The 27864-nt window shown below is 30.7% G+C and overlaps 1 protein-coding gene across 1 annotated transcript in view; it reads left to right on the forward strand.

Annotated features, from left to right (window-relative positions):
- Window positions 1–27864, forward strand: part of LOC142323620 (uncharacterized) — a 330873-nt gene that overhangs the window by 219571 nt on the left and 83438 nt on the right. Inside the window, exon 2 of the mRNA XM_075363491.1 lies at window positions 17062–17212. Within this exon, the coding sequence (XP_075219606.1) occupies window positions 17062–17212 (151 nt within the window). The remainder of the gene's footprint in view (window positions 1–17061; window positions 17213–27864) is intronic.

Here is a 27864-nt window from a genome sequence, read left to right on the forward strand (position 1 = left end):
GCTGCAAAAATACATTAAAATACACTAAAAAAATGTGATATTTGTAAATTTAAATGTACTTTGGTTGTAGTGTTTTTATATATATTTTTTTAATTTAATTGATATCTTACTATTTTCCTTTATTTTACTAAAACATCTTGCTGTCGGACTACTTTTAATCTTTTTTTTTTTTTATTAAAACCTTAAAATAATTTAATCTAAAAAGTTCATATGAAAATTTTATGAGTATAAATATTCTATATTTTATTTTTTTTTTAGCTTTAAATATTACGTTATCTTGGTTGTAACTGTTTAAAAATATTTTAATGATATTGTTGCATGTTAGCAGCTCGATCAGGATATTGAGATATTGACAATTTATAATCTTTATTTAATTCCAGAGACAAATCAATAATAATAATAATAAGTGATAATAATAAAACAATTAATAAAAATAGTAAACAAACAAATATTAATCATCGTAATTACAATCACAATAATAAACAGTGGTAAACGATAATAACTACATGTCAATAACAAACAAATCAAACAATTAATACGTAACATAATATATAACATAATCAAAACGGTAAACATCACATAGAAATAAAGCATAATACGTGACGTAATCAACAAAAAATAGCATTCATAATATTACACATCAAATATTCATAAATGTCAATAATAAATAATAAATAGAGACTACACACAAGACAGAGTTTAAAATAAATAATCGTTTGCAATTTATTCCAGGTAGATAAATAGAAGACCAGAATTCAGACCCATTAACAAAAGAAACCGCTAGTCTTAACCCTTTATAACCACTAGTCTTGTATTAACAAACAATCGTTTAAAGTTCACTTGCAAATACCTTTGCTGTCCACAATTAAAGCTACCCAACATTTTAGGAATGAAATTTGGTACATTATTTCATTCCTGGTTATACTACTACTTCCTGGTTATAACATTCGAACACAGTCATCTTCGGGACATCTGCAGAGAGGACCCAACTCCGACAGTTGTAAGGAAGCGGCCTCACGCCGTACTGGACGAACCACCGTGATGGTGCGGTGCGGTAGCCGAAAATCGACAAACCAGGCTTAGGGGCCTCCATATCGCATGAGCCATAAACGGAATAGTGCGTCAGACGCGTTTCCGGGGTCGCGAGTGAATAGTTTTTTCGCGAGTTATATAGTTTGAAGACTTCAAATACGGTAAGTCGCGCACAAAACAAAAACGCGGTCTAAAAAAATTTTTTTTTTTTTTTTTTTTTTCTCGCGTGTGTTTTGTTCTGTTTCTCTTGTTCAGAAACGGGAGAAACGTGGATGTGGAACGACGCGTCGTGCCGTCTCATCCTGCCAGTCGAAAGGAAAGTAAAAATTAAATTTTTTTTTTTTTTTTTTTTTTTTTCTCTCGTGTGTGTGTTCTGCTTCTTTTGTTGCAGATGCCAACAGCCACCACAAAAACAAATGGTTTCTTCACTGCGGCCACGCGGTCCCCCCAACCCCTTCTCAGACACACGCGTGTCTGAAGGTTAATAATTACGTGGAGAGAATAATTACTGTTTACTTCTTTCCAGAAAATCGCCGCCCCAAAACCGCGATCGCGAATAGGTATCACCATCTGTAAGTTAAACTTACAGTAAGATAAAATAATAGCTAGTGCCCCGTTGTGGCGTATTCCTGCTAGCCTATTAAAGAGTTAGCACCGAAAGGACTTCAGTGGACGGTCTGAAGGGGAATTACGTCGGGAGGACAGGCTTTATAAGCCTAGCCTTCCGCGGTCGGCCCATGAAATGGGTTCGATAACGCTGGTTTAACAACGGATTGGAATGCAATTAAATCCGTCTTAAATTCACTAAAATAATAATAGACAAAACTTGAAAAATTAGATCCGAGATTAAAAAATAACCCTTTTAAAAACAAGCCCGATTAGAAAGATCCAGCAGCAAGGGACTCTGTCCAGGTTCTGCGATAAAGTAGGGAGTAATAGACTCCTGCCAACTTTGCATTCCATTCCATTCCATTATAACATTCATGGTTACTGTAAAACTAAAGTGAAAGAAATTTTCACTTTATTTTTACAGTAACTCAACGATAGTATTTCTTTACTTGAATTACTCGTGGCGTCACCTTAATCGTATCGAACTTAATTCACACTGGAAATTTGCTCCCTTACTGTCTTCCTCGCAGAATGCTGTCGCTGGACTGGTTCGCAGAACTCCACCGAATTCTTACAACTCGCAGCCTCTCCTCGATAAACTGACGTCGTAACTTCTCGCGCTCTCTTCTAGCAGAACTGATTTCTAAATGGTTTCCCACGGGATATTTATACTTCTAGTCTCTTTAACTGCCGGACCGGACCCAAGTCGAAGCGTGAGAACGATACTTTTGTTTCCATGAATTCCGTAACCAGGTCTGTTAGCTTTTCCTACGGTAGAAATATTTGTTCATTGTGTGTCGGCTGGCAGTATAACAAAAGACGATTGTTAAACGGACCTGTACCTTACAAAAGGGTTCTCCTTTTTGGATTCCTTTCTTTCCTCTTTTTTTTTTACTTTTTTCTGGATTCCTCCAATTATTATATTTCCTACTTATTATTACTATAATATTTATTTATTATATTAATTATTATATTTACTACTTTCATAATAATTAGTAGGAATCCGTTAATCAGGCCCGCTACACCAATCTTGTTACAGTATTAAATTTTGATATTATAGTTAGATATAAGTGGTTTTTTTGTTTTTTAATTGAACAAGTCAAGCACTACGTGGAAATAATACCAGCGGATTACCGGAATTTAACCGGTTATGAGGATGATTCTTTTTAAAAAGCAAGATATTTTGGAAAACGTCAAAACTAAACGTTTACAGTAAATTGGAGCTGAACAGAAAAATCAATGGATTTGAGAGGGAAATATGGAATCATAACTTAGTAATTTAATGTGAAACTTAAACCTACAAAGATTTAGCACATATTATAGCTTAGCATAACATTCTGTATGAGGACCGACCTGTATAACTGTGCTGTGTGAAGGATAAAACCATTGACTACAGTCAGTTCGTAGGACTCGTTCGCGGTATTATATATTATATACCTTATTATACACCTCGGTGAATTTTTTTCCTTTTCTAATATTTAAAAATGAACTGACTATACGTTTGTAAAATTGCTAGTATAATATTGAATGTTAAAAAATTTAATGACAATCTGATGTACTAGCAGATATATCGTACGTAATAATTTAAATTTATTTAAATATATGATGTGTAATCTTTAGAAAAATAGCATGGTGAACAAGAAATAAATTTAACATTTTTTTTTTTTTTTAAATAACAATTTATAACGTAACCCGTTTACAACTCACCTCGTCGATAGTTCTATTGTCAGTTATTGTCTACATATTATTTAAGTAATTAATGGTACAACCCAGCTTCAATAATATATACTGCATTATATGTTTACCCACAATTCAAACAAAACTGAAGTATGTTTTCTATTATATATACATTTTTTTAAAATTATTATGTGGTGGTAATAGATTATAGTCACACACAAAAATACTTACAAAACTAAGGACTCATGATGAGGGTTTTAATTTGATAAATTAAACAAATGAATAAATAAACACTGAGTATAAATATTTTAAAATAAATTTCTTAATTAGTTTACAGGATAATATTGCCATATATTTTAAAAAAGCTGTCTTACTCCACCAAAGATTATTTTGAAATTATCTTATGTATTCCATTGAGTTTTCCTTCAGTGATTATTATTAGTTATTAACCAGAGTTATTTCTATTTAACCTTTATCAAAGCACAAGAAAAGGATGATCGCTATGGGTAAAAATAGCACAAAACCCGGTTTTTAAATTATCCCGGCGTTACTTTCCGTATCACCAGTCACCTCTAAACAATTTTAAAACATCCGACTCAATTTTCTCCCACTCGGTTAGGTAAAAACTTTAAAATACCCTAAAATATCGCAATTATTACTTATTTAATAATAAAAAGGTAACAGTGTTTCTACCATTGTTCTATGTACCTCGAGAGCAGAAGTAACAATTATTTTAAAAATAAGTATCGTAAATTCCTGAACATCTTTAATAGAAAAAAAATATGCGTATGAGCTACGTGATTTTAAAATCGATTAACGTGATTTTCGATTCGATATTAGATTTACAATCTAATTTATCAGATTAAACTGTACTAATCTGATAACATTTTTCTTTATTAACAGCTTGAAAGTAGTCTGTTAGTTTTTAATAAGGGTATTACTCATTAATTAATTACTAAAAGTACAATAACATATAAATCATAATTTTTATAACGTTAAACTGATAAAATATCTGGCGTCAAAATCACTAATTTTTCGTTTATGCACTTTAAGGAAGAAATTATTTAGCTTTATTTGCCAAATCGAATGAAAGCCTATGGACAAAAATCGTAATTTTAAGTAAGTCGGTTATTTATTGCGCAGAAATTATTATTTTTAAATATAAAGGCGAAGAAGATGTTTAGTAATTTATAAGATTGAATCTATTATTAAGTAACATAACAGAGGGTACAAGATTAGATACACAGCTACGGAACATCGAAGTAAACAAGTTGCTTGTAATACAATGCAAAACTATGTTTACTGTTCATCAGGAAACCGTAGTGTTATAATTGAAGAATAGTGGAATCACATTCAAATTCGGAGAGGCCTTTTGTATAAAGGTGTAGTTGAACTTGTCATTTTCGATACAAATGTAGACCGACACGAGTTCTTAACATGCTGCAGGATTTCGTTATACCAGAATTAGAACTGCAACAAAATGGTAATGAGTTCTAATTTCAACACGGTCGGTTCTGCACACTGGACTCCTATACTTACTTGATCAAATATTTTCCAGAAATTAAAATCCAAAGTAGGTTTGCAGTGTAAAATGTAGGCTACAGGACTATGTTAATGTTGAAGGCAATCGGTTTGAATACACATTAAATCCAGTTTGTATATAATCCTTATTGTTACTTAATTGAAACATACTGTATTGTATGACCAAGTTATTTTTTACTTGCACGTTCCATAATTGTGTTCCTACTTTTAACGCAACCCCCCCCCCCCCTAAACATGATAAAAACCAATGATGGTTTTATTTTTGTTCGTACACTACGGATCACGTTTACATAGTTTAAATTTCTTTTTTATTTTCCCAAAAGGTTTTCATTCTTTGCTCTGTTGTTGTCGCCTTTCTTCCGTTTATCTATTCAGGTTTATACCCTTCTTTGTCTTTCTCTCTGGAAACTTAGATTCTCAAATCGCTTTTCTAAATTTATATCTGTCTTTACACAGATCCTTAGAAATGTTTAATGTTTTCAGTAGATCTGTTTCTATTTCTTTAAATAGATTGATCTTAGCGGCTGTGTTTATGTAGAAATTAAATATTTGTTTTGTCAATCTGTGGTTGTTCATTCTGCTTAAATTTCCATAGAATTATAATCTTCTTTTCCGGATTAAATCCCCCTGTTTTTTCTGGTTGTTTGTAAATTTCTTTTTCACTTTTCAATTTTTAAATTCCAACTTCATATTTTTGATCAATAAATTTTTCTTAAAATTGTTTTTTCTATTTTTGCTATTTCATGGACTGAAAAAACTGTAGACGTTCTGCCCTATACAGTGGTTCTAGTAGGAGTCCAGTTTTATAGTACCTCAATTTGGAGTTATATGACAAGAGAGTTTTTATTGTAAATGTTTTTCGTAAGATGATAGGCGGTTTCCATTTTTCGTACTCTATTCTTCATCCCATTTTTTCAATTATATTCGGTGTTATCATTTCTCCCAAGTATTTAAATTTTTGAACTACTTATTTCTTTGTTGTCGGAAATTTTAAGGGTTTGAGTTCTGTTCTCTTTGTCATTGAAAATCAGTTTTTTTTATAAGAAATCTGAAGACCAATTTTCCTTTCACAATCTCTTAGTTTTTAAATTTTGATTTTATTCCCGTCTATATCTCTTGCGAAAATTGCAATATCGTCTGCGAAGGCAAGAATTTTTGTATTTATGAATTTTGTATTAGTATTTGTTTAACTTTTTAAGTTCTTTCTTCCATTCTCTTATAAATTTTTCAAGGGTACAACTAAAGAGGATCAGAAGCAGTCCATTTCCTTCCCTTACGCCAGTTTTAATTTCAAATGGTTCTGAAAGTTCCCCTAAGAATCTCACTTCTGATTTTGTGTTTGTTAATGTTTTTTTTTTAATAATATTTATTGTCTTGCGATCTGTTTTAAATTCTTCAAGAATTTTAAGTAGAGATTCCCTGTGGATGGAGTCGTAGGCTTTCTTGAAATGTATAAAAAATTGTTATTAATTCTGGGTTTTTAATTTTTTTTATAGTAAAATTTATTTTAGATTAAAGATTTGCTCTGCACAACTTCGCTTCTCTCTTCACATCTTCCAGGTCTAAATCCATCTTGATATTCTCCGACTTCTTTCCGTATATAATAATGATTATTATACATGTGAAAATTTAAAATACCTTTACTTATTTTCTAATAATTTAACATTCAGGTTGAAAAATCGGGAATGATACCTGTAATCAAAATTCTAGATCTGATTTTAGGATAGGGCTACCTTTTATCGTGTAATTTATTTCAGTTAACAAAGTTTATTTGCACTAAACAAAAATTAAATTAATATTTTACAATTTTTAATTAAAATAATCTTTTTTTGATCTATATTGAAAGCTAATTTATTAAAATATTATGAACAAGAAATATAGGTTAAACCATTGTACGCTTCTGGGTATTTATATAAAATACGCATAAATTGTAAACGTAGTAATTCTTAATACCATGAATTAATTTAAAAAACAGAAATTGCATACGCTATTCAGAACCCATCATCAGAGGACGCACACACCCGTATATAAACGTACACAAAGACAAAACAGAGCGTCAGTTCACATCATTAGCGTAACATCAAAAGGCTAATTACTTGGCTTATAATAACCAGAAGAATATTTACGAAGAGTGCACGAGAAGTTTAAAGGAGAGGAGGCTGTTGAGAAGTTTGTAGTCATAAGCAGCGGGTGAACGAAACGTTTTAATGTTCAGCTCAGTTTTGAGTATAACCCCTCTTTAGCCGCAAAACCACTCACTTTAAAATAAGATAGAGGTTAAATTATAGCTAATGAGAAATGTCATTCCCTTTGTATCAGATGGAAACAGCGATATTATATACTCTTTATACATGAACAACTTAAATACGCTAGTGTAATCTCCCACCACTTAAAACAAAAATACATACGAAACCGGGGAACTATGCACAACAAAGACAAAGTTAAACGCGACCGTATTACCTATTTAATCTATGTTTATGTGTACAGTAAATAATTTACGTGATGTAATTAAATTACACGTGGATAAATTAGTATAAACTATGAATCCATCGACATAGATCCGCTAATCAAAACAGTAAAGAGTTAAACTTTTTTTTAAATCCCCTTTGGGAATAATAAGGCAGCTAAAACCATTTTTTACACAGTTGCTTCTCGCAAAAAAAAAATCGATCTCTATATTTTTATCGTTAGTAAAGCGCTCCCTGGTGACATAGAATGATGATTTACAGGTTAATGTCATGTTCAAAGCTTTTGCTACACTATCATTACAGAATCGTTGTCATAAATTAAATATCAAAAGCGATAACATTTTTTTCTTAGCAATCTCTAACTACAATATCTATTTTCGTTAGTTACACGCTTTACTACAACGGTCTCTAATATCGTTTACTAAAGAATTACAAGATAAAAAAAATTACCTTTTTTTATTCATATACTATCTATCAGGATTCATTTACTGACATCTCATCTGTGTTTTAACATACAAAATTTACAAAGGACATACCTCTCACAAACAAGAAAGGAGTTACTTTAGAGAATTACCTTTTTTTTTAGTTTCAATTAGTCCTTTTAAATAATGTTACAAGATAGTTCCTGATGTTATTCAGGATTTTAAACAAAAAATTAAATTATTTTTGTTGTTATTTACGTTAAAACTATCTTTTAACTGGTAAAAATTTAGTAAAAATATTCCAAACAACAATAAATAAATTAAAATTATAAGAAATTTGATTGCAAAATTTTTAATAAATGTTAACATTTTTCACGCAAAACGGATGCATACATTTGTTGCTTTAAATTCAGTCTATTTTGTGATTGTGATGTATATAAAGTATATGAAGAAAAAGTAGCACTTGTCAAAGTAAATTTTTCTGAGTGATATTCATCATATAGCTAGTACAGGGTTGAATAACCACTTGCATTTCAAAGGGTTTTAGTACTGTTTATATGAAACAGTATTTTCAACTCGTTCAGGAAGTAACGGGAATAATGCTTTCTCGAGTGACTTGAGACATGTATCGGGAAGCCTACAACTTTTACGATATAGGCTACGATATAATTAAGATGCATACAAAAAATATTAACAAGTAAACATAAATACATTTTGTACGTTGGTAATAGATTTAAGTTCAGTTAAAAACAGTCCATTTTACATGTTGATAAAAATTATTGAAGCTGTTTTTCAGAAATTCAGCTTAAAATACTTTTCAAAATAGTGGTTACGCATATCATGTCGATGGTAACGGCAATTAAAATGCATTCAGGCTATATTAAAAGATTTAGACGGGTTTTTCACTTATTTCACATATAACCCTAAATAATAATTCCTCGAATACGAACAACGAGGAGTTATAATAAATTAGATTTTTTTTTTGTGAATTAAATCCCAAAAAAAGGATCGGCCGGAGTTCGCGTTGATCACACGGTAGATGTGAGTTCTCAGGAACCCCTTTCTTTCATTAACCTACGAGCCTAATCGCGTGCGATCCATATTGTCATGAAATTCAATTATTTTATTTATAAAAGAAGATATAAATTCTATTTCGATATCTGAAACTTGGATCTTAAATTATTTTTTCAAATGGAAAATTAAGTTGAATGTTAGTACAACTTTTTATGTATAAAAAAAATCTCATAAAATAAAGTTTCTAATTCATATACAAGGCAGAAATACCAGATGGTAGGAAGAGAAATTTAATCAAATACAGAAATTATAAAAAGAATATGAAAAATAAAAAGTGACAAAAACTGGAATAACTATCGATTTGAAGAAATAATTATTTAAAAATATAACAAAAGATTAATTATTGTGATTTTAAAGTACGCCATATCGAATAAAATAATTCCAATAAAAATAAATAGACTTTTTATAAAATTAAGATAGAGAAAAGTTAAAAAAAGAAAGAAAAGGGAGTCTTTTTCTTAACTAAAAATTTATAAAATTATTTTCACGAATTCAGAAAATACAACGAGTATAAATCATATTTTACCAATATAAATGTTAAAATATTATAAATATATCGAAAAATCATTTATTATAATTCTCAAAATGTAGTGAAATTCTTAAAAAAATGAAATTTCGTAAAAAACTGTACGTTTTACTATACAGCCTTATTAAGAACAATAAACAAGAATCCATCAGCTTACCCAATCGTATTATTTGAACCAAAATCGTTGTCTACCTATCATGTGGATCCGCCTGTTTCGGTAACAATATGCGAGTTCTCGGTTATCTGTTGAAAAGTGAACTTATTGGACATTGGCTTGTTCTCATAAACAGAGATTATAATTACATAAGATGTGATTCCTTAAGTCAATAACGGTTATACAAAACCGGATAGAAGGAAAGATGTGCACACATGCTAGAAATAAGAAATGGAAATATCTTTTTAATACTATCTTTCTCTAGAGTAACGTCATCAGAACTAGTGCTACTGTCTCGCCTGAATAAACGATACACTTTTTCGAGTTATAACACAGAACAGGTTCAAATAGCACACACGATAGTCATAGAGTGGAGTTTGGCACAGATACTGTCCCAGGTGTACTAAACTCTCGATTAATCCTTGGCTCAGGTTGTGTGGTCAATCAAACGTACGGCCACACAATTAAATTTCATGGCTGGACGTAATCTTTATTCACACAGTCAGACGTAAGAAAAAGTATGTAATTGTCTAAAATTAGCTTTCTCGTAAGTTAATCGGGAATTTATTGCTGGAGTTTTGAGAAGTAAAAAAGAAATATCCGGAAATTCTCGAGATTTACATATAAAAAATTTTATGAAAGTCGTTGGTGGAAAATTTAAACCAAATTTATATTTTTATGTATTTAAACCAAATACATAATTACCCCACGTGCACGTCAAGAATACATTTAATATTTGTATGCTTTACTGATGTATATATATATACAAACATATATATATGTTTGTAGGTGTGTGTGTGTTCCTCGACGAACCACCACGTAATTCTATGTAGGGTATATCCGGTATCCGGATACAGCTTAGCAGGTGCTATCCCAAAGCGAGCCAAATACCGCTTCGTCAAATATTTAAACCTTTAATTTGCTGTAGTTAACTATAGACAATGAACTAATGACGGTTAAATCAGAATTATATAACGCTGGTTAATTTTTAATTATACTTTTTAACTACAAATAACAGTTGCATCCACCTTAGCCTAAATACTGCTCGACGTGCTAAATACATTTTTACGGGCTGGATAAATAATGAGAAGTGAAGAAATTTTATAATATCAAATAAGATTACAAATACAATTTTCACCAAATTTACATATACCATCTATTGAAATTAAAAATTAAAAATAAACAAAATATGTAGAAATTAAAGTTCCCGAGAAAAATCCCTTCAATAGGGGATCTTTTTTCTACGATAAAATTAGTTAATTTCAGATTTAAATTTTGTTTAAGTCCATCTCTGTAGGGGAAAAATTAAAACGATTTCAATATGTTTTAATGGTTTAATTTTTACTTTTAAGACTATTATTTAACAGAATGTAAAGATTCATACAGGTAAAAAAGTGTGTTTTGAACTTCACGGCTTCAGAAATTTGCTTATCATGATTAAAATCTGTATGATATATAAACGTATGTTTATTTTTATCGTAGAAGCAGTTTATGGTAAAATCATAAAATTTGTTGCCGTCTGTTTTGTATTAGGGATATTTGATTTTATACATTTTTCTGAAGAAATTAAGTAAAATCTTAAAATTAAACTGGATTTAACGAAGATTTTACAGGTAATTATTTATTTTAGCTTGTCAGCTTCCAATACCATTAGAGTTATTCTCATTTAAAGATTTATTATATCGTTAGTTCCTTAATAATTGGAGTTTTAAAAATATTTCTAATTTTTTAAACTAGAAATGACTATTGTGGCTTCACAAAAATTTAATAATATTTTTAAAAAATTACATCTAATACGAATCAACCTGTATTTAATTTCGTTCACTAAATTAAGACAAAACTTGTGGTGTCTTATTTCCAAAAATCGATGCGGTCGCTTTCTAGTTTCAATTCCATAGAAATTTTCACTTATTCAAAGTAGGTATTTTCACTTATACATTATAAGTAGGAAATATCTTTAAGAAAGATAAAATTTTTGTTATTATTCCATACGGTAATTTATACTAGTCGTGCTACATTTTTGTCGATTATTTTTTATCACTTAATAATTTACGTAAAAATTTAAGGGTAACCTTATTTTATCTCTTAATGAGATTTTCCTTCAAAAATCTTTTAACTTAACATATGTATAACCATGAGAAACATGAAAAAAAGATCTAGTTAATTGCCTAATTAGTAATCTTTTCTCACACTCTTAGACGATAGACCGACCTTTTAATTAATTGTAATTTTTTCAAACATTAGCTATTTCGATGGGGTATAGTCATTTAAACATAATTAAAATAGTTAGTATAAGAAAGTATATTAGATAATTAAACAATCATTATTACTTTGGAGGATAAAATAATAAAGAAAAGAAAATCTTTAAAATAACTGCTGCGGAAAGGGAAAGTTACAAGGCTTAATATTAAGAATACACAATTTGTCGCCTGTTTCTACTCAGACAGTGCGTCAGCTAATAATTTTCTTGTAATAGTCCTAGTAAGTACATCACTAGAACCGGCGCGTGAAAAATTTAATAACATCTTTGTTAACAAATATCAGATTATCCGCCAAGTAGTAATTTTAATTTTTCATTTTATTATTCAGTTTATTAAAACAAACATAGACTTTTTTATTTTTGAAAATATCCCAAATTTATAACACACTTTTACTTTTATTTATAACTAGCTTTTACCCGCGGCTTCGCTCGCGGTGAACCTTTAAACGAAATACGCAAGCAACTATGTCATGTCGATCAGTGGCTTTTTGCCCGGGCATTAGCTCTTTAGTTACATCCTGCCACGACGGATTACAGGTAAATGATATAAAGAGGTCAGGCCTGCCGTAAGTTCGTATATAAGCGAAAGCGTCTTGAGTGTATTAATGCAGATAACAGGGACTGTTCACAAAAGTAGAAGGCAGAATAACCATCTTGCCCATGTCGTTAGGTCTAATATTACCATCTGCGCTAATCGCATCTTGTAGATGAATGTAATTTTCAGCTCGTAATTTCGTCTGGTTTATAGAAATGAAACGAAGGCGTTCGCTCTCTACTTTAATATACATATCTACCAAGAATTGATGAAAGAGTTGCCTTGACCGCGAAAGGAGATTGAAGTCGTGCTCTCGAAGCATCATGTGATACGCATAAAAATCCATGCAGGAAACCTTTTTATTAGGAACTGGCTGTCTTGTTGTTGGATTAATGACTGGAATATTGAAATGATATCCTGGCTCACCTTTACTGAAAATTAACGGGTACTACAAAGCATCATAAAATTTATGAGTATCGGCTACGCGTTTCAGCGTATTATCATGCGCCCGTAACACTATGTCCCGTGGTGAGCATGGGTCACCAGTAACCAAAACAGCAACTTCATTGATCATCGGCGCATTATAACGCCTCTCATGTTCGCCACGTGGAGTCCGATCAGCATGAATGACCACTATGTAATTATCCGGAGGCCAGTTTTCTATTACACTTTTAAAGGTATTTACCAACAAATTGTGGCTGTGTGACATTCGTTGAATTTTAAATACTGTTTCTCTTTCGATTCCTTCAATATACTGATAACGGTTTACTTCATTTTCTTCATCACCCATAAAATACACTGCAAAAATTTATGCTCTTCATTATCTGCTGGAAAAAGTGATCCAATTTGATGATATATCTGTCCTTGTACAGTAAAAGTTGGTGAAAATCCGGGCATTCTTATCACTTTATCTACTCCAAAGGATGTCATTTGGAAGCAAGAGTTATACTTTCTGATTTTACTTAAAAATTGCTTCGACTCATCTGTAACACTTAAATATAGAGTTTTCAAAGGCTCCTCTGGTTCACCAAGTAAAGGAAACGAAACTTTACCACTGGAACAGCACATTCCAGCAGTTTCATCTTTTCATTTCAAAACATCGCAATGCTGACATTTTCTATTCATTGAGCCAATACCAATTAAAGATTGCTTATGGTATTCAAGTGAAGGATCATATTGAAATCCAGAATTATTAAATACAGACCAACTGTTAGGCATGAAATTTTGACGGCGCGCGATTTGCATTTCTTCATGAACGATTCTTCTCGCCTGCGATTGTTCTGGAGTTTCTCTCGCTCTTATAGCTGCCTGTTGTTCAGCTTGTCTTTCTAAACGAATTTGTGTTTGAAATTGGCGTTTCAGCTGGTCTTAAGGTAGCTTAGCGTTCAGCTCGCTCATCTAACCTTTCTTGTCTCTGAGAAGTTGTTTCACTAGCCCTCAAAGCACATTGTCGCCTCGCTTGTCGTTGTTTTAGTTCTGCGTGAGCGAAAGATTCTTGAGTTCGAGCAACTTTTGCCGCCCGGGCCCGTGATGAATCCCTGGACAGGTTAGATTTGCGCTTCCGAGGCACTATATAAAAAAAAAAAAAAAACAGTAAAAACTGAAAATAGCGTTAGAAGTAAATCAATAAACAGGCACCTAACCTCAAATACTGGAAAAGTTTTAGTATTGCTTAGAAGTGACAGAAGAATAACAATAAATATAGAAGGATTCGAAACAGCAGAAGCACTATCTATACTCAATTGAATAGTGACTTGACCGTCAGTATTACAGTGTTGGATTGGCACTTTATTTCATTTACTCACTGGAACGCCAGATGGCGTTGATTTTGTCGGACGATCATACCTATCAATATAAATTTTTTTACTCTCCCGAAAAAATATTGTTTTTTTTTTTTTTACTAAAAGGTCTCCTATGCCCTTCGCAATACCTTTGGAAATATGTGTACGAAGTTTCATGATGATCGGTTGAGTGGTGTCTGCGTGAAAGCGTAACAAACAAACTCACATTCACATTTATAATATTAGTAAGGATACACGTATTTAATCCAAACTACTCGGTATTAGCTGGCTATTTCTTGAAATTTTAATTTATTTTTTAAAAGACAGTTTTTATTAAATTTTGTTCATCTATATTTGTTATCTTTATTTATGGTCACGAACTTTTTATTTCGCCTATTCGTTAAAATACTTATACTTCTATTCCCGGAACGCGAGTGTACTGCACGCATCGCGCATGCATGCCACTGATTTTCCACCGTTTGACGTGCCAGTTAGAAGACTTCTCATGACTTCACTGTGTTTACATCAGAGTAGAATTAAGAATAAATAAGGTTAGTATAATAGATATATCGACTTAAAACAAGTAAAGGGATTGAAAATGTTTTATAAAATGTTTATTGCATACTTTACGCCTTCACTACACAATTTATTAAAAGTAATTTTTTTTAAAGAGTAAGAAGTATTTTTATTAATCCGGTGGTATAAGTAATGAAGAAACAATACTATTATCGATAACAAAATAAAATACTTTTTTTTATTTCTCAATGTTGTAACGTAGTTTGTAAAATGACGTTACAAACGTCGTACGTATAGACATCTCATTACAAACGTCTGTACGTGAGGATACAAATTTGTATCTACGAGAGAGTACCAAAATACTTACTTTTTTTAAAAATCCCTCAAAGTACTCTACATTACAGCTAATGCATTTGTACAATCTTTTATTCCACTTTTGTACAAAACACTTTTTAAATTCGTCTGTTGTGATTCCCGGCAGCACCTTCCTCATAAATTTCTTCATCGCATCCACGTCGCTAAAACGTTTTCCTTTCAGGTGCCCCTTCATTCGTGAGAATGAAAAAGTCGCACGGACCTAAATCAGATGAATAAAAGGGATGGGTAAAGGGAGTCATGCCGTTTCTCGTTAAAACCGCGCTGAGAGAGTTGTGGGATCAGGTGCATCATCATCGTGAAAAAACCAGTCGTTCGTCTGCCACAAATCAGAACTTTTTTTTTGCCGAAAACTGTTGTGCAATCTTCTCAGAGCCTACAAATATAAACCCTGGTTAACAGTATGACCTGGTGGAACGAATTCTGAATGCACCATCCCTCGTGTCGAAAAACAAATGAGCATTGTTTTGATGTTTGACGAGCTTTTTTTGGGCGAAGCGTCGTTGCAGTCTTCCACCGGTTTGATTTCGGCGTCGTAACGATAGCACCATGATTCTTCACAAGTAGTGATCCTGAGGAAGAAATACGGGTCGGTTTCGGACTGTCTTTTCAACGTAAACTTTGCAACGATCCTTCTCATTCCCAAATCTTTCGATAAAATTTGCTTACCCGATCTCCAATATATTTCAGACAACTTTTCGATTTCTTCGACGATACGTAGTCGGCCTTGAAGCACAATTGCCCGAATCTTTTCGACATTTTCGTCCGTTCTGGAAGTTGAAGACGTTCAGAACGAAGTCGGTTATTGATCGACACTTCACCTTTTTTTGAAACGCGAAAACCATTCGTACACTGAGTTTTACCCATAAAAGTATCCTTGTAAGATGTTTCCAATATCGCAGTAGTATCTGCGGCGTTTTTTCCGAGCAGGAAGTGAAACTTCACGGCCGCGTGCTACTCATTAAAATCCGTTAGGCAAAAAACGAGAAGCAGGCGAAACAGCTTTCACAAAAAAAATTCACAGTGGTCAGCTGTCTCTTTCCTAAGTGACGCCGCTTGGCAGACTGACACGATAAAAGTCGCTTGGCACTCTCCTAGCGGGAGAACTGGGTACTGTGGAAACTCCGCCCAGCGCAACGCAATTCAGATTATTTTTCGGTATCACTTCATATTTTGTAAGTATGAAATAAGACGATGTTGTAAAATTTGTTTTATATGTTTATTGATTGAGTAGCTAAAAAAGATGTAAAATATGGTTTAATCTATTTACAGTCGGTTTAGAGTTTAAAAAATGAAAGTAAACACTCTGTGACAAACATTCTGCGGTTAATTTCACTAATAAAATATATTTGTGAATATTTTTGTGTATTACAGGTATAATATTTTTAAATAAAGTTTTGATGCTATTTTGATGAGAACTTAATTTTAGTCGTATGCTTAAAAGTAACAACAAATTAGATATTTATTACTTGTACTTGTGTCTGTAGTTTTGTATTCTATTTTAGGTAAGATTTCTAAACGGTAGGAGCACGCCGTAGGTTAATTACGTTAACAAAATTTTATTTTTATTCGTTATAGTTAAATTAGGCCTAATTACTACAGCCTAATAACTTCAATTAATACGGTCGTAAATTATGCCGTTAACGTTAAGTGCATTTTGATAATAAAAAATACCCGCTTGTCCAAAACGTTCAAACGCGTTTGTTTCGAAACAACGGAATCGGATTGGGATGTATGCCAAGCATTAAATTTTTCATTAATTTAGTGTTTTAAATAATTTAGGTAGTTTTCGATTAAATTTTCATAAATACTTTACTTAAAATTTATATATATTTATTTTTCCAGGTAATGTTTTAAGTAAATATTGTGAAAAATATACGTTCAAACCTTTATATGCAGATTAATATACTGTTGTACTTCCGTACAGTGAAATCTAAATAAAAGTTTATTTTATTCCTACTAAAGTCGTAATAAATAACTTTGATAATTGCTTTTACATTATTTACGTTGTATATGTTACTTTATTTATGTAACAAAATGTTTGTTCAGTATAAAATTCATATCGCAGTTATTTATTTATGTTGTTACAGTATGGAGTTACGGTTCGGATGCTGCACCGTCCAATCCAGAATGCGGAGAAGAGATGCTGGTTAAATGTTCATATCCGCTGAAAACGATTTTCAATGATAATCAAGATTTAAGTTTTGCTACTAAAAAGGAGGAATTAGAACAGCTGTGTCCGTAAGTTTTAAGTATTAATGAAAACTAGTTTTTCTCTGCTGAAAAAAAATCGACGGAAAATATAACTTACAATAACTTATTTTGTATTTTTAGTTTTACCGAGAACATAATTTATAAGGGAAAAATTAAGGTCTTGCTATCTTAAAGCAGCACTTTCTTTTACGCTCACTTTTTTATTTTTAATAAAGGTATAGTAACGATTTCCATCAAATTAAAGCGAAATCAGAATAAAAACTGTGGTTATTTATTTAATCCACAAAAATGCAATAGAAAAAAATTATTGAAATATATTAATAAATTGCATTTTTCTGTCAAGTTTCAGTCTGTTCTGTTTTTAATAAAAATAACACTTCTAAACCTCTTCTACGCGTTCAGTTGGCGTTATTATCACAGATTATCTCAGAATTAAATTCTCTAAAACTTTTTTTAGCTAAAATTCACTTATTTACAAGCACTTTAACGATTTTTAATGGTAATTTTAAGGTTTATATGACACCATCAACTTCACCCCAAAATTTAAATTCCAAAAATTTCAGTAGCTATATTCTACACTTATACGAGTATATGCCTTCATTATTTGAGTACAACTGATTATCTGAGATCGGATTCACCATCATCATCAGTCATCATCGGTTGTTCTGCCTTACGGCAGGTCCAGTTATGGCTGAAGCAACCTCCAAGTCTGTCGATCTTCAGCTCGACCTTTCTCGGCCTTTTATCCGGAGGTCGCGGGTTCGAATCCCGGTCAGGCGTGGCATTTTCACGCACGCTACAAATCATTCATCTCATCCTCTGAAGCAACACCTAACGGTGGTCCTGGAGGTTAAACAAAAAATCTCTTTCTCTAGTCGTGCGCACAAAAGTTTCTTCCTCTTGTTAAAAGTTTTCCTTGGCAATAGAAATTCGAGATTTTACATAAGTGATACAATAAAGGTTTTCTGTTATTCGCCGGTTCGTGACTTATCCGAGGGGCGAATATATAAATAAACTTTTTTTTCCAAGAAATTAAAAAAAAATATTAGGAAATGCTTTGTTTGATATATCACATTTTATATAGGATAACTGACGATGAAATGGAAAACATTTTCAAACATGTTCAACAAGTGAAAATAAAAAGAAAACACCCGTAATTATGGGTCCGGAAACTTTTTTTTTAGTTATAGCTTGCAAAAGATTTCACTCCGATTTATGCTACAAGGGTAATCATATTGAAACCATATTGAAATTATCTGAAAGAATTAATTTAATGGTTTCATATAGTTTTTGATCTAAAAATTGAATAAAATACATATCATAATGTTTCTGAAGTAAAACGTTTAAGGAAATTATAGTAAAACACAAATACTGGTATCGCAAAATGCAGTTTTTTAGGTTTGACAATAACTTCGTTAAATTGTTACTGAATAAATAAAATTTGTAGATAATTTAATTCTGAGAAAAATCTATGTAAGTAATATCGACTGAAAGTTAAAAAGTTTGACTTTTATTAAAATAAAACAAATAAGTAACATGGTTAAAAAAAACTATATTATTTTAAACCTAAACGAGAATCATTTCAATATTGTTAAAATATCTGGAAACAAAATCGGTTATTAAAAATAAATAACAACAAAAATTAAATAAGGCGATAGTTTAACAGCATTATTATATTTCATATTAAAAATATTAGGAACAAAGATTCATTATTTAGAAATATTTTTGAAAAAATAAATATGAGAATTCTTTTATTTTCTAAGTTCGCAGTGTTAATAGTATTTCAAGTTATTTTCTAATATTGTTTCTTATTTCGGTTTAAAATTGTAATATAGTATTTCCCTCCAGGTTCAGTCAAAACTATTTACTTAAATTTTTTCAATTGATTTATCTAAATATTTTGTTGCAAAATGTATATGTTTACTAGAGATTTAACAAAATTATTGTACGTTAAACCTAAAAAAATGTGTTTTCGGATATCAATTTTTTGTATTTTCTAATAATTTTCTCATTAACTACAGTTATTGACACCAGTTTTATTCGATTTTTCAGCTCAAATGCCATCACAGAGAAATTTTTTCAAGCTAAAACTAAAAATCGCAGCGTTTCCGGACACTTGTCTATTTTTTATTATTTTCACTTGTAGAATATGTCCTGTGATTCTTTTCCTGTTACACATTAAAGGTCGGAATAAATAAAATATAAAAGTATAGCATAAAAAAATAAAAATGAAACTTAAACAATTATCGTTTGATAATTTTTTTCAAGATATAGTTCTAAAAAGTGATAAAAAAAATTAGTTAAGAGTGGAAAAGAATAAAATATACATAATTCTTTTTATTTAATACAAATTTTTGGATTTTACACACCCTAGAATTTTATAATTTCATCTGTTTTATAGGATATGGCCACTCATTTGAATGCAGGAAACCAACATTTTTATTTAAGTCGGATTTAAACATGGAATTCAAAGTAAGCCCAATTTTTTAAATTTTATAATTTTTTGAAAACTTCAGCTTTTGGTTCTACCATTCAAGTATCCCAGTTTTGTTTAAAAGCTCATTCTGGTAAAATACTTACCTTTTTTCTTTCTCTTTTTTAAATACACTGATTCAAAAGCGATCGTGTGGTACGCCGGTCTTTATTTATGTGTAATCGGAATCAAATCACCAAATCAATTTTCTGAAAATTTTTCTTCAACATGAACGAAACTGGCTTCATTAATTTTCCCTTTAAGTGATATAATTGGTAAATTTCAATTCTCTGCATCGTTGAAATATTCCCTTGTTTGTGTGGGTAGAGACAGATGAACTAGTAATTATACTAAAAGAAAGTATGTCATATATATTAATTTATAATTATACTTTTGTTATAAGCATTCATCTGTGCAGCTTGACAGTAGTACGTGATTAATGGAAAAAAAAAATGTTTCCAAATTTATTTAAACATTCGGTTTACACAATCGTATTGAATTTATAGATAAACAAGATTTAAAAAAAAAGATTAATTATTTTCAATATCACGCTATTTCACGTATTGCAAAAACCTTTTCACACATCGCATATCAAACTTTTAAAGATTTATTACAAATAGACAAATTGCGTTTTAAATATTTGTTGTTCAGTGAACAGTATTCATAATAATTAACAAAGTTGTCGCTGTACATTAATGATTAATAAAAATGTAAATATGAGTAAACATATAATTTTGATTTATTTTTGAAAAGTATTACTGCGTATTGGATTTTTTCTATGTACTTCGGTATATGATAAACCAGTGTAAATATTAAGTAAACATTTTGGTATAAGTAATATCATCAAAAATCAGATTAAATCTACCTTTAATTGATGAAAGAAAACTAAGCACGAGCCATAAGCCCGTAAAATAAATAAATTTTTAAAAAAATCTTGAAAGAATCACATTAGCAACAAAGGTAAAACAGATGAAAAAACGAATTTTAAATGTAAATATTCTTATTATACTTCCTAAATCCTTTTTCTTGCGTATCTATTAATAGTTTTCTTAATAATAAAAACAAGCTATGCCTCAGAGAAAATTTTATAAAATAAAAAAATAAAATAATTAAAAGAATACGACACCCAGTGTTCCCGAAAGACAACCCTCGATAAATGCTTTGAATTGACTAAATGTGACGTTCTCTTTTAAAATATAAAGTTATGAAATCAACATTTAAAAATAGGCTACATAATAAACTGTAAGAATTTTCAATAAAATGGTAAAATTGGTTTTTAGCAATGAATTTAGTTATAATCTTAGATTATGATTAATTCTATTTCTATGACACACGTGATGTCAGTAAATGCTAAAAGTGCATTTATTTTAAATGTATTACTTTTAAATAATATTTAGTAACAATCCGGAATAGGATAACAGAACAACGTTAATTTGTAATAGATCAATCAATTACTTGTCATCGCAAAATTAAAGTATCAAAAACATAACAATATTTTACATTTTGTTATAAAAAAACGCGCGCGCGCGAGAACACACACACACACACACATATATATATATATATATATTATATACCATACATATAGGTACACAAGTTGAATGGTATACAGACAGTTCAGGATCTTTTTTTAATTTTTAAATTAGTATTATTTAACAATTTATTGGTAATGTATTAAAAATGGGAACAGAAGGATAAGACCCTTTCTTGTAAGCCAAAATATTGAGTTGAGTTATACGAAAACAGTCCTGTTGTTCGGTTTTTTCAGAGGTGGATATTGTTCTTTTAAGAACATACGACTATTTTTTTTAACAAAGATTCCTCATTCATAAATATAAATACAAGGATAAGTTAACATTTTTAATTTTCGAAATGTCAGTTTCAGAGTTAGCAGGGAAAGAATTTAAACACTATCTTTATCTAGAAATTTAATTCTCTTTAATGTTCAAAAATTATAACAGTAATTCAAAGCATAATGGACAGACCGGACTTAGGTGTCCTTATTGACCCGTAAAAGTTAACTAGTAATAGTGACTTGTTTTAACAGTCGTCAGTAATAAATTTTAAATGAAAATTAATATAGTTTTCCTCAGATTTCTGAAGATCTCAAAGCGCTCTAATCCTGTGACCACTGTCTGCTAACAAAAAAATTTAACCTCCTAATGTCCTAGAAATTTAAAACTCAATAGATATATTTTCCTTAAAAAAAATAATACATTAACAAAATCGATTATCAAGTTTTTCCTTGAAAACCCAAATATATGGATTTTCAAAATAAAGGGTAGTTATAAATCATCTGCAAAACTTTTAATTGATATAAAATCTTTATTATTCGGATTAAAACGACATTAATACAATTTACATAGAAAATATTAAAGTTTTATCCAAGATCACGAAAATTCAATGTTGACGCTTTTTGTACTTGCAGAATATCCAAACAATAATGGAATTCTTATTAAGCACGGTGAAGTGAAATTTCATGAATTGCTATTTGAATTCTAGCGTAAATTCAACAATTCGAGTCTTGTAGACGCTATCCTTCACGAAACCCGATAACAAGGTGTGATGTCCAGCGATCTTTGCGAACAATATATGCGCACATCGCGACCAATCGAGTGACCAGAGAATTTTCATCAAGAGGTTGGTGAAAACATTTTGTCGGATGAGCCAGAGCACCGTTAGAAAAAAAGCATAGTTTGAGATTTTCTAGCTATAGAAGGCATAGTTCTTAAGCATATCAAGGTAATTGTCGACCTAACATTTGGTGTTTTCTATTAGAAAAAAAGTCCAATTACATGGTGGAGGAGTAAACTGCATTATATATTGACTTTTGCATGTTCTCTAGGTTCTCTAGAGTTTTCTGACCCCGTACAACACATTTTGGTTATTTACCTTGCCACGTATGTGAAAGTTTGGCTTATCAGAGAAATAAACTTTTTCTAAACGCGCATTATTATGTTCATTTCTGTTTACCATGTTGACGGCAAACTCTGTACCGGCTACTTTACCTTATTCTGCAATCTCTTGTAAACTTTGCAACTTATAAGGAAACAACTTCAAACGGTTTCGTAAAACTGTATGAACTGCTCTGGGATTATTCAACTTACGTCCGGTCTGTTCGAGTAAACTTGTCTGTGATTCGTGCATTAAGCTGCCGTATACTGTTAACATAATTAAAGGTACTAGGCCTACCAGTTCCTCTAGTGATGCACGTTCTCTGTTGCTTTAAATACGGCAAACACGAATAGCTGTCGGAAATGGAAATGATCTTTCACATCCAGTACGAAAGTAAAGCTATTCTTGAAAAACCTGATTTCGATTCTGTAAGTTTCTATAGAATTTCTAAAAACGTTTTATTACTGTATGTAAACTACTATTTACATTTACTAACAAGTTTATTGCTATTTACTTTTATTAAAAAGTAAACTACTAGATTTTTTATGCTCGATTAAAGTTCTACAGTTAATTTGTGTATAATTTTTAAAGGACTTTTTTATGTTCTGCAAGAAAGCTTCAAAATTAACAATGATCTACTTTTTTATAAAATTAGTGGACGTAAATAATAAGATTATTTTAATTCGTAAGACGGCTGGCTGAGTTCATACAAAACAAAGTAGTCGGTTTCAAAAATATTGATTTATTAACAAAAGTTGAAAAAATATCTCCTTTGTAAGCTTGTAAATTTCAAAATATTTTATTTAAAATAAACAACGTACAGGTATAAAAACGAATAATGGGGAAAAAGTTTTAAATCGCACTCAATTGTTTCTGTTTCGCCTTAACTAATGTCCCACTAGTTAATTTTATATATACGGGTATGTAAATAGCCCTACTGAATTTCAACTCAAATAAACATATTTACATATAAATTATCGTTTAAAAAATAAAAGTACCAAACAATCCTGAGTACTCGACATAACAGTTCAAAAGAGATTATGAACTCAAAACAAGCATTGACAGTTTAGTATTTTCCTTTTATTAATCTTATTTAAAACGAAAAAGTTTCCAAATTCAAGGAAACTATGACACAAAATCATATTCAAAAAATTATTATGGCAATTTTAAAACAAATTTACAGTAATAAACTTATTAAAATAAATACGAACAAACTGTAAGATTATTTAATAAAACGGTAAATCGCATCTCTAACTATTTGATAGTTCTGCACCCCTGAAACTTTTACGGAATACATCCTGAAAACTAATGGTAAAATGCTTAGTGCTGTCAAAGGGAATGTTTAATTATTCGGTTATTATAAACGATCGAAATTAAAAAAAATTATGTTTTAGTTTTGCTGTATGCCGCGAAGTTTACAGTTGTGATAGTCAGAGCAAACTCGACATCGCTTGAAAAAAACTGTTAATTTAACTTAAATACTCTTGTTAAAAATGTAAATTGATAAATGGGGTTTAATTAATTTATCAAGACTGATCGATCTAATAACTAGTAAACCATGACCCCCTATGCGGTAATTATCTTTAAAAATAAAAGTAAGAAATAAAAAAAGAGAAATCTGTGATAGTAAGGGTATGGATTTATCTTGGGAAATGAGTTATTTAATGGTGGTGATTGTTGAGAATCGAAACTGTTTTCCCAAAGAAAAATAATGGAAAACAAATTTTTTAGGCTGAAGAATAAGTATCTATTGTTTTAAAACAGCCTTTTTGTTGTATTCTGTTTTAAAATGCTATTGAAAATACGGGATGTGAATAATGTATAACAAAGTTGAAAACTTTTAGACGAGTAAACTTTGATTTCGATAAGCTACTCCGTCTTTTTTTTTTATCTAAAACTCTTTTTTGATGCTCTTTATTTCATTTTAATCTTTTCAAAAGCGATTTTGCTAATTTTTAGTTTTCAATTACACAAACTTTTAATCTAAAAGAATATTGTTTTATATTTATATAAAAGTAGTCTTAACCACTGAAAAACAAATGTAAATGAATTCAAATAAGGACCTTGGAAATTAATTCGATAATAAATGTATAAAATTATGCAATGGTTGAAATGCACAGTCGCTTGCAACTTGCAAATGAAATGAGACAGTCAAATGAATCAAGTATTTCGTAAAATTACGCTTTATTCGGTACAAAAACTAATATTTATTTTTCCAAATAATCAAAATTTACAGCGACACCTCGTTAAATACAATTGACGGAATGAATCTGTTTCTTATTCCGTCAATCCTGGCGGTCTTTTCTTCATCCACGACCTCAGTGCGTCCTTCAGTTCAAAATCCGTGGCGAAATAAATGCCCTTAACATCCCTTTTTAATTTAAAAAAAAAAGTGATTTTCACTTCTACGGAAAGTGTAGAATAGGTTCAAATTTCAACTTCACAAGAGCCTCGGCGATTGCGTACGATATGTGTGGTCGAGTACTACAGTTTCCAAGATTATCAGCTCCATGCATCATCGAACACGACACACAGGGTTTGCTTGGTGTTTTATCGTCTCTGTGTATCGCACAGAATTTACAGCAGACCCAAATTTCGGGTAGCTAGTCATATACTAGTGTTTGGAATCTCAGAACACTCACAAAACGTTTTTTGCAGCGAGATGTTTTGAATTTTTTTATTTAGTATCGGTATTTCATACTCTGCCGTTTTTGTTCTGGGTCGTAATGATACACACAACTCTCGTCTCCTTCACAATATTGAAAAGGAAGATATCGCTTTCTCGTCACAATAAAATTTAAGACGCGTTTTCATAGCAGGCATATCGACTGCATAACAAAGGTGTCTGCAGAAATTGAAAGGATGTAGGCCAACGATTTTAGAATGTTAGTAGTACGAAAATAAAACTACAAGATGGTTGCACTTACCACTTTGTGAGACATTTTGTTCTCCCTTTACCTTACGCTTGGCATTACGTTTCAGCCGCTCCTCGTAAACACAAAATTACCATAGAATTTAAAGAAAAGTACAAATGTGGTCGACTTTTACAGTACAAAATACACGATTATGGTTACAGTAAGAGATCGGGTCATTCATTGTAAATCATACCAAGAGAACTTCAGGTAAAACAGGAATAAAACCGTTTGGTTATAAAGGTGTGAATAAAAAGTAAATATTTAGAAATTAGTATTTTTTTCTTAGTTAGAATTTATATAACCATAAATCAAAGTAGATAATAATTCAAACCCTCATCTTCTTTTTGGGAGGAGGGTTGTTCTTGTTGATGATCAACGAGAAATACACCGTAAAAGTTTAGTTTAAATTATCTTTTCTACTCTATTGATAAATATAATTATAGCGCTTACTTTAGGATTGCAATAGTAACTGCATCTAGCTCGATCCACACAAAAAACATTTACAACTACCACCTTGTAATAGTAAGTCATTGTTAGGTTCTGTTTCGTAAAAAATACTGTTAATAAATGTTTAATTTATTTTTAATTAATTTACATTATTAAATTTCAAAGTTAAAGATTTTACAAAAGAAAAACAATTGTGAAGTAAACGTATAAAAAATTATATTTTATTACATTTTTAACGCAAAATCGTTTAAAATATCTTCTACTTAAGTTATCTGGAAGAAACTTACTTCGCCAAAGGAACTTACTTTACAAAATAAACCACACACACACACATATATATATATATATATAAAAACATTTTTTTTAAATTGTGTTCCAAATTATACGCCAGAATTTATAACTTATTGAATTTTTTTATATAACGGATGCATGCTGTAAATTACAATACTAATTAACTTAGTTAATTCGTATTAAACTCAAAATTATCGTATAAAAGGAAGCTTCCTCTGACTGTCTGCAATATATTAAATCGTCTTTCTGATAATACATCTCAAAATCAAAACGTAAAAATCAGCTAACTTTTTGTTCTGAAAACGACCTTTTTTTATAATTATCAGCGTAACATAAATTTTATTTATCCCGTTATAAATAAAATTGATGTTATATTGTAATTTAAAAATCAATGGAGCCGGTAAACAGTTGATAGTCGATTACTTTGGTATTATTATGCACGTGTTACAATCTTCAGCGATGAGTTTAACATTTTAAGTATATGATCTTGAAAGAAGGCATTTCCGCGCACATTTTTCTTAATGATTACGTGACGAAGCGGTTTATCTTTTATCCTCCTTTTTACCAATCGTAATCTACGTTTGTATAAAATACAAGGTGATTCGTTGTCACCTAGTAAGCGAAGAGTTCAATAGGATGAGACTTAATTCGAGTGCATATTATATAAATACTACTGTCAGTCGCTTCATAATAACTCATGATATTAAGACGTACAGAAAATTTCGTTTGAAGATGATCACATTTCGTAGAATTGCGTCGGAAGAGTAGCTGTACGGAAGAGATATATTACATAGCTCTCTTTTGCGGGAGGCGTAAACTATAATTTTACTCGCTTCTCTTATTCCTCGGTAGTGTATTGACAGCTTATATATAAACTTTAGCCTTGGTAGCTGATTTGTAATGACAGCTTATATACAAACTCACAGTTTATTAATCAGCCTTGGTAGCAGATTTTTAAGTTAAAATTTTTTTTTTTCCAATAATCTATAAAATAATATTTTCTTTTATTGAAGAAAAAGATAAACCTCCCTATAAAGTTCTTTTTAGATAAAATTATTATATAAGATGTATTGGTTAAAATGAATAATCTTTCAAACACATAATTCAAAACGTATCAAATACATAATATTCAAACGTATTCCCGAGGTTTTAGTAGTTATTACGTAACTTATGTAAAATTTTTGATCCTAGAAAAAACGATAAAATTAAACGATTCTACTTCATGCGATGATAAAAGTACTTCAATGCGTCAATCGTTCATCTCACCCACTTCATTATCCTTATTTCTTTCTTCCTTATTTCGTTGCTTTGATGATGGATGATTCCTATCTTAACAATATCCGCTGCATAGACTAAATCTACGAGACCGCTTGGACTGGGAGTGACCGCTTTTTTAATGAAATTGGTGATTTGTCGAATCTGTTATATCTCTTCATTACATGAGTGTTGCAATAGAACCTAACTAGCGCCTGAGATGCTTACCAGCTAAAACTGGGCCTTATAACAGACTACTTTAATCGTAAAACGATTTTTTTCCCTGATGAAAATTGGTAACGTAGTTTGAAATAAAAAAAATACAAGCAATTTTTCTTTTTTGAGAAATAAAAATAGTTTATAAATTATTTACATAATAGTTTCCACTTACCAACAATCTTTAA

The sequence above is a fragment of the Lycorma delicatula genome, chromosome 4 (assembly GCF_047948215.1).
Source record: "Lycorma delicatula isolate Av1 chromosome 4, ASM4794821v1, whole genome shotgun sequence".
Taxonomy (NCBI): Eukaryota; Metazoa; Arthropoda; class Insecta; order Hemiptera; family Fulgoridae; genus Lycorma; species Lycorma delicatula.